Below are 7,913 nucleotides of genomic sequence, written 5' to 3' on the forward strand. Positions count from 1 at the left end.
GAGGAGGTGCTGTCCACACTGAGGCCTGAGTGTGTGAGAAACCTTCCAGAGGGTGCTCTAGGCAGTCAGAGTCACAGATGCAGGGGTCCAGAAGTGGGAAGAGCTCGGCCTGTTCACGGAGGAGGAAGGAGGCCTGTAGGGCTGGAGTCGAGTGAGCAGAATGGGGATGATACCAAAATCAGGCGGACCAGATCCTAAGGGGCTCCCAGGCCTTGTAGAGGAGTTTGTGTTTCTAGATGGGTTCCACTGGGAAGCCTTGAAGGCTTGGTTCTGACCATGGCTAAGGTAGACAAACAGCAGGGCCCTCAAGCCCCATTTTAATCAGGGAAATTTTCCTGACCTTTTTTTCCTGTTCCTTTGCAGGCGGAGATAATGCACCTGACCGACTCTGCAGTGCGTCGCCAGCTCTTTCTTGACGTGCTCGATGGGACCAAGGCGTTAGTAAGTGTGTCTGGGAGATTTCCCATTCCTCCCAGGGAGAAGGTCTCCGAGGTCAAATAGCTGCTCACAAGCCTGCAGCCGCAAGAGTGGTCAGGTCAAAGGGCTCAAGTGGCCTGGGAGGCCCGAGGCTGCAGTGGGAGGCAGAGGCCTGCTGCCGCCGTGCCAACCCCTGGCCTCTTCCCCGTGAGCCACCCCTGTGAGCTCGCTGCTGGGAAAGAAAGGCCTGAGGCCGAAGGTGCCTGTGGATGGAGCTCACATCTTCCCGCCTCGTCAGCTCATAGGAAGCCTGATGTTAACTGTGTGCCGTCTCCCCTCAGCTCCTAGTCCCCGCCTCCGTGAACTGCCTCCGCCTGGGCTCCATGATGTGCACGCTGCTGCTTATTCTTCTCCGGCAGTGGAAGAGGTGAGCCCTGTGCCAGGAGGGGCGGCCTGTCCCATCCTCTTTACTGCCGCTTGCCTTACCCTTCCCGAAGGGGAGGAAGTGGGTGTGAAATGGGCTGGCCTCCCCTCGTGGGGAGCGGGACTCAGGCAGACGCCTGACGTGAGGCTCACTGCTCCGCGGGCATCCTGAGGGGGCGCAGGGCAGTGTGTGGCCTTTCTCTGAGGTGTGTTCTCCCCGCCCTCTCCTCTCCATGTTGCTTCTAGTGAGTTAGGTTCTGTGGATGAAATCCTCAGACCCTTGACGGAGATCCTGGAGGGAGTGTTGCAGGCAGACCAGCAACTCATGGAGAAGACCAAGGCCAAGGTGTTCTCAGCGTTTATCACGGTGCTGCAGATGAAGGAGATGAGAGGTGAGGGGCAGACAGGAGCCAGTGGAGCGGTCTCCCAGCCCCTGTGCCAGCCAGCCTGGACAGGGCTTCCTCCACTTCAGAGCCAGACGTTTCTCCTGTGAGGCTTGAGTTTTTGGTCTCGGAACTCTTATCTTCAGGAAAAATCTTTTTCTCCTCCCCTCCCGTGGGACAGATGCCTTGGTGAGCATGACAGCATCCCCTCCCATCTGCTTTGCAGTGAGTGACATCCCCCAGTACTCCCAGCTGGTGCTGAACGTCTGTGAGACCCTCCAAGAAGAGGTGATTGCACTCTTCGACCAGACCCGCCACAGTCTGGCATCAGGCAGTGCCACAGAGGACAAGGACAGCATGGAAACTGACGACTGCTCCCGGCCCCGGCACAAGGACCAGCGGGATGGGGTGAGGGGGCACCCTGTCTGTCCTTCCCACACTCATCCACAGATATGAACTGCTGCCTTCTCTGTGCCAGGCCCCGAGGGTGATTAGTGACCAAGACAGCCACAGCCTGATGGGGAAAGTTAATAAATCAGACTGTGCAGAGATGTGTCAGAATTCCATTGTGGCAAGTCCTGTAGGGGTGAAACAGGGAGAATGTGCAGCATGGAGTTCTCACATCATCTAGGGATTCAGAGAGAAAGCGCCCTTTCAGCAGTGACTTAAAGAACTGGTAGAGCCGCGCAGGCCACAGGAGCAGGGGAGCTTCGGGCAGCGAGGACAGCGTGTAGTGAGCTGTGGGTAACAGTCATCTGGTGTGAGCCACGATGAAGTGAGGCCTGGAGAGCTGGGGGCTAGATGACCAGCAACCTTGTCAGGGTCTTTGGTCTGGGTCCTAAGTGAAATAGGAAACGATTTAAGGATTTTAAGCAAGGGAGAGAAAAGATGAGATTTGTACTTTAGAAAGCGTGCTGGATATAGTACAGAACAATATTTCAAACTGTGGGTCAGGACCTATAAATGGGTCTTGAGCTCATTTGGTTACAACCAGCATTTTTTAAATGAAGTAGGATAAAACGTAAACGAAAATATCAGTGTGCTTTGCAGGAGGTAAGGGTAGGTTTAATGCAAACATGTAAGTATGCCTATACTGGAGCGCAGTGTAAAACGTATTATTACTTTGGGTGGCTTGTGGTCAACAGTAAGTGTGAAAAGCCACTGGGATGAAGAATGGAGTAGCGAGGATCCAGAGAGAGTGAAGGGCCATTTAGTAGGCGACTGCAATAGTGCAGCTAGAGGGGAAGCCACTTTGACTCCACGCAGCAGCGGGCTCGGGTGGTGGAATTGGGAAGGTGCGCTGACACGGCTTGATGGCAGTTTGGGGTCGGCGGGGAGGGCAGAGTCAGAGCTGCGGGACACGGGCGCTGGAGTCCTGTCTCAGCCGGCTCACTCGGAGGCGGGGGTGACCGGGGGAGGTCCGTCCTCTTCCTCCCCTTCCTCCTCCCCCTGCACTGCCTCCTTCCCTTTCACCCATCTTTGCCCCTGGGCCCCAGCAGGTGTGTGTCCTGGGCCTGCACCTGGCCAAGGAGCTGTGTGAGGTGGACGAGGATGGCGACTCGTGGCTGCAGGTGACCCGCAGGCTCCCCCTCCTGCCGACCCTCTTCACCACCCTGGAGGTGAGCCTTCGCATGAAGCAGAACCTGCATTTCACCGAGGCCGCGCTGCACCTGCTCCTCACCCTGGCTCGCACCCAGCAGGTAGGCGGCAAGCCCGAGGGAGCCTCTTTGTTTGTGCTGGGTGGGTTCTGACGCTGCCTGTGAGTCTCCCAGCCCAAGACCTCCACCTGCCCTTGGGTGGGGCGGCTGCAGTGACAGCTTCCATCTCATTCCGCATCTTTCCCTCCCAGGGGGCCACAGCAGTGGCTGGAGCCGGCATCACCCAGAGCATTTGTTTGCCCCTCCTGAGTGTGTACCAGCTCAGCACCAATGGGACAGTGCAGGTGAGTGCCAGTGGCCTGCTACTGCCTCCCCAGCCCCCCTTGGGGCTTTCACTTGCCCCGGAAGTTGCTTTCTTCAGTGGCCTAGTTCATGCACTGATGGTGCAGAATCCTCCCCGCCCCCAACACCGACCTCTAGCAAGAGAAGCTCACACAGCTAGTTAGTGCCGGACGCGGGTCTAGAACCTAGGATTCTTGTAACTGCTGGCTTCGGACTGCGTCTGGCCCTGCTGGTGCCCATTCCAGGAGCTTTTCTACTCGGACCAGCCAGGCTGCCTTAGCTGCTGGGCTGCAAGGAGGCCCTGCTCTACCTGTCAGCTGGGTTCCTCGGCGCTGTCGTGATCGTGTCTGCTGTTTCTGTCTCAGACGCCCGGCACCTCTCGGAAGTCCCTGGATGCCCCGTCTTGGCCGGGTGTCTACCGCCTGTCCATGTCCCTGATGGAGCGGCTCCTCAAAACCCTGCGCTACAACTTCCTGACCGAGGCCCTGGACTTCGTGGGGGTTCACCAGGAGCGGGCCTTACAGGTGAGGGGCTGCTGGCATCTTTGGGGTCGGGGCTTGGGGTTCAAGGTCATCTGGGCTGTTCGGGGCTGAGGCTTGGCAGTTGAGCGGTGCCAGTGCTCCCGCTTCTGAGATGCCGTAAGGACTGTTGGCTGACAGGCCGAGCAGTGTGGCTGCCCTGCTGAGGGAGGGGAACCGTCTGGGATCCGCTCAGACAGAAACCGCTTCGTCCCGCCACCTGTTAACGCTGCCACCTCAGCGTATGTGGGCCGAGGACCTCTCCTCCCCGCGGGAGGGCGGGAGCAGGTGTGGCAGGTCCCTGAGTCACCCCATCCTTCCCCGTGTCCCCCCTCCCAGTGCCTCAACGCGGTGAGGACGGTGCAGAGTCTGGCGTGCCTGGAGGAGGCGGACCACACCGTGGGCTTCCTCCTGCAGCTCTCCAGCTTCAGGAAGGAGTGGCACTTCCACCTGCCTCAGCTTATGCGGGATGTCCAGGTGGGGCCTCAGACCTGCTTCTTGAAGGGTCTGGGGAAATGCTCGGAGGGGATGGGGTGGGGAGTGAATCGCAGGCCTGTTGCTGGAATGTGAGCTTTTTCTTTAGGTAGCACAGGGTTTGGTTTCACATTGCTCCCTCTGGAGCTGAATTTTCCCACCACAGGATAGGGCAGCCTCATAGGTTGAGAACCTGGGCTCTGTGGGATCGACCTTGGTTCGCATCCCTTAGAACAGGACTTGGGAGCCAGCCGAAGAGGGGGGCAGGGAAAGAACACAGGCTCCGGAGTCGGACAGGCCTGTCATTTGCTGGTTGTGTGAACTTGGCGAAGTTACTTCACCTCTCTCTAAGCCTTTTTCTTCTTCTGTAAGATGGGAAAATTATCCCCATCTTCCTTATTTACTTAGGACCTCATACTGTGCCTGGCATCTAGCTGGGTCCCAGGGACACCGTCCAGGCATCTGTTGACCCACAGTTTGCAGTTGAGTGTGCTTGGTGGCTGTGAGATTTTGATCTAGAGAATGTAGGGAGGGGCTCAGGGGGCCGGAGAAGTGCGTTGTTACCATAGAGACCTGCATGGTCGGTCTAGTTGGTTGGGCTGCTGCCTCGAGGCTCCCCCTCACTGCTCCCCTGGGTTTGCTGCAGGTAAACCTGGGCTACCTGTGCCAGGCCTGTACCTCCCTCCTGCACAGCCGCAAGATGCTGCAGCACTACCTGCAGGTAACTGAGCCCTTGTCCGCCGCGGCTGCCTGGACTGCCTCACCCCTGGCTTCCGTGGGCTCCAGCCATCTCTTGTCTCCCCCCCCAGAACAAAAACGGGGAGGGCATCCCCTCGGCTGTCGCCCCCCGAGCTCAGCGGCCACCCACAGCTGCCCCCTCCTGCTCCTCCTCCAAGCAGCCCACTCCTGACACAGAGGCCTCGGAGCAGCGGGCCTTGCACACCGTCCAGTACGGGCTCCTCAAGATCCTCAGCAGGACCCTGGCGGCCCTGCGCCACTTCACCCCCGACGTGTGCCAGATCCTGCTGGATCAGGTACCAGCCACACTGTGCCACCAGCCTCCAGTGGAGCCGTGAAGGCTCTGCCGTGCCCTGCTCTGCACCAAGAGCTGCCTGGGTCCTGTGGGGCCCTATATCGCTCTCATCTTGCCTTGCCTTGCAGTCCCTGGACCTCGCTGAATACGACTTCCTGTTTGCCCTGAGCTTCACCACTCCCACCTTTGACTCTGAAGTGGCCCCCTCTTTTGGGACCCTTCTGGCCACAGTGAATGTGGCCCTAAACATGCTTGGAGAGGTAAGTTGGCCCCTCAACCCAAGTCTTCCCAGTTTTCCTAACTGTGACCTTGGGCACGTTTATCTAGCTAGCCTTCCCTTCATAAAGTGAGTGTGATAGAGCTGACCTGTAAGAATTAGCGTGAGACTTAAATGAATAACTGATAAAATAGCTTAGCATAGGCTCTGCAAAATGGAAGCTCTCAGTGAGTTGGAGCTGTTACTGTTACCTTATTTTTTTAACCCCCGTTTCTTTTTCTCCAGCTGGACAAGAAAAAGGAGCCTCTTACCCAGGCAGTGGGGCTCAGCACACAAGCGGAAGGGACCAGAACACTGAAGTAAGAAAGCCCTCCTTCTGGGATTTGGGGTTGGGGCAGTCTTGGGCTGGCTCTCCTCTTGGCTCAGTGGCCCACCGCACATTGCCGGCTTGGCCCTCTCTGCAGCAGCGCCCAAACCTGCCCTTCTCCAGGTCCCTCCTGATGTTTACCATGGAGAACTGCTTCTACCTGCTCATCTCCCAGGCAACGCGTTACCTTAGGGACCCGGCTGTGCACCCCCGGGACAAGCAGCGGATGAAGCAGGAGCTCAGCTCAGAGTTGGTAGGATGGGTAGGGGGCCCTGCCTGGTGGGGCGGGGCCACTGGGGAGCGGCCCCAGGAGGTCCCAGCCCCCCACTTCCCGTGGCCAGCCCTGAGGGTGGGGGGCGTGGGGCCTCATCAGGTGCTTTTTCTCTTGCAGAGCACTCTGCTCTCCAGCCTCTCACGCTACTTCCGCCGGGGAGCCCCCAGCTCCCCTGCTGCTGGCATCCTTCCCTCGCCTCAGGGCAAGGCCACCTCCCTCTCCAAGGTCAGCCCTGAGAGTCAGGAGCCTCTGATCCAGCTCGTGCAGGCCTTTGTCCGACACGTGCAGAGATAGGGCGTCGGCCCGCCGCCCGCCTTCCACCCTCCACCAGCCTGCATGGCAGCCCTGGGCAGCAGGGGTGCTGCTGGCCTGAGTGGCCTGTCTGGGGCTGAGAGCAGCTCCTGTCACCCTCCCCAGAGTAGCCACGACTCCAGCCACCGGCCACCAGCCCCCAGCGTTATTTTTGTAATAGATAAAGAGGTCAACAGCGGGGAGCCACGAGTCTGCTGCGCTCAGTCTCATGTTCAGAATGCCCGTTCAGAATGCCCCCAAGAGGTGTATTCCTTTCCTTCAAGCATTCCCCACAGCACTTGACCCTGGCCCAGGGGAGAGATGGGGGAGCCAGCGTCACGTGCAGCCAGGAGAGGCTGTACGCACGGGTTTGAGAATCTGTTTTCCACGCTCTGTTCTTGCAGTTTTGGGTAATATTGTGGTCTATTTATACAAATATTAAAATACTGTTTATATACAACCGTGTGGGGTGTACCTTCAAAGCCCAAGGACTAGCCAGCTCTCAGAGCATCGAACCGCCTCCCTCGGCCGAGGGCCCAGAGTGGAGTGGAGGTTTGGGGAAGGTGAGATAGCCACTGTTGACCTGACTAGACAAACGTTCCTCCGTTCACGTCTCAGCGTTGGGGGTGCTGGGTGGGCGCTCAGATTCCTCCACCTTGGCCCCTGCCCAGGTCTTGTCCCAGACCCCTACCATGCGCCTCCAATTACAGCTGGCTGAACTCACCACCGGGTAAAGCCTTCCTTGAAGCTCTGCTTCTATTTATAGCTCTGTGCCTCTCCCTCCCTTCAGAAGGCCCGGCGGTGGGGCCCACCAGCCTCTAGCCTCTAGCCTCCTTGGGACCTAATCACAGAGTTCTGGGCCCGGCCACAAGCCTTAATCTAAAACCTGGCTTGTAGCCCAGAGGTACCACTTGAAGTTTCTGGAACCAGACTGACCTGGGCTAGAGTCCCTGCGTGGCCACTTGCCAGTTATGGAACCTTGCGGAGGTGACTTTGATCTCTTCTTCCCTCATCTGCGAGGACGACACGAGAATACACGTGAACGTGCTTGGCTCAATGCCGGGCCCCTGGGAAGCACTGTCAGCTGTCAATTACTCAAGCTTAAACTATCAGGCAAATTTTACAGTCCACTCCACTCTGCCCGATTTTAGGCCAAGTTTTTCTTAGGAACAAAACATCTATTATGCAGCTTCATGGGACTTCCCTGGTAGTCCAGTGGTTAGGACCCTGCGCTTCCACTGCAGGGGCCTGGGTTCAACCCCTGGCTGGGGAACTAAGATCCTGCAAGCTGCACGGCGTGGCCCAAACAAACCCCCACCCAAAGGAAAAAACGTAGATTACACAGCTGCAGTAGAACAGCACTCCCTCCTGAGCAGCACAGGCAGCGTGGGAGGAAGGGAGGCGCTGGCTTTGCCCGTAGAGCTCTCCCTCCCTCTGCCCTAGTGCTCTGGGAGGGGCCCACAGCAGGCGCATTGCTCTCTCTCTACCTCACGCCCTCCCCCCAGAAGGAGGGGTGGTGCAGATGTGAAGTCTCCTCGTCCCTTTCCCACCTGTGAGGCCCGCGACCCGACCGGAG

The 7,913-nt window shown here is 58.3% G+C and overlaps 1 protein-coding gene across 3 annotated transcripts in view; it reads left to right on the top strand.

The window, feature by feature from the left end:
• Positions 1-6,797, top strand: part of NUP188 (nucleoporin 188) — a 44,913-nt gene extending 38,116 nt beyond the window's left edge. The window contains exons 32-45 of one of the 3 annotated variants that reach the window (XM_036854947.1): positions 364-441; positions 759-844; positions 1,087-1,232; positions 1,450-1,631; positions 2,723-2,923; positions 3,073-3,165; positions 3,529-3,687; positions 4,021-4,158; positions 4,802-4,876; positions 4,965-5,189; positions 5,317-5,448; positions 5,691-5,764; positions 5,896-6,025; positions 6,164-6,797. In XM_036854947.1, the coding sequence (XP_036710842.1) occupies positions 364-441; positions 759-844; positions 1,087-1,232; positions 1,450-1,631; positions 2,723-2,923; positions 3,073-3,165; positions 3,529-3,687; positions 4,021-4,158; positions 4,802-4,876; positions 4,965-5,189; positions 5,317-5,448; positions 5,691-5,764; positions 5,896-6,025; positions 6,164-6,340 (1,896 nt within the window). In that variant the 3' untranslated portion in view covers positions 6,341-6,797. The remainder of the gene's footprint in view (positions 1-363; positions 442-758; positions 845-1,086; positions 1,233-1,449; positions 1,632-2,722; positions 2,924-3,072; positions 3,166-3,528; positions 3,688-4,020; positions 4,159-4,801; positions 4,877-4,964; positions 5,190-5,316; positions 5,449-5,690; positions 5,765-5,895; positions 6,026-6,163) is intronic. The other 2 variants (XM_036854949.1, XM_036854948.1) reach the window with 2 other exon arrangements.
• The last annotated feature ends 1,116 nt before the right edge of the window (positions 6,798-7,913 follow it).

Source organism: Balaenoptera musculus, chromosome 6 (genome assembly GCF_009873245.2).
Source record: "Balaenoptera musculus isolate JJ_BM4_2016_0621 chromosome 6, mBalMus1.pri.v3, whole genome shotgun sequence".
In the NCBI taxonomy this organism is placed as follows: Eukaryota; Metazoa; Chordata; class Mammalia; order Artiodactyla; family Balaenopteridae; genus Balaenoptera; species Balaenoptera musculus.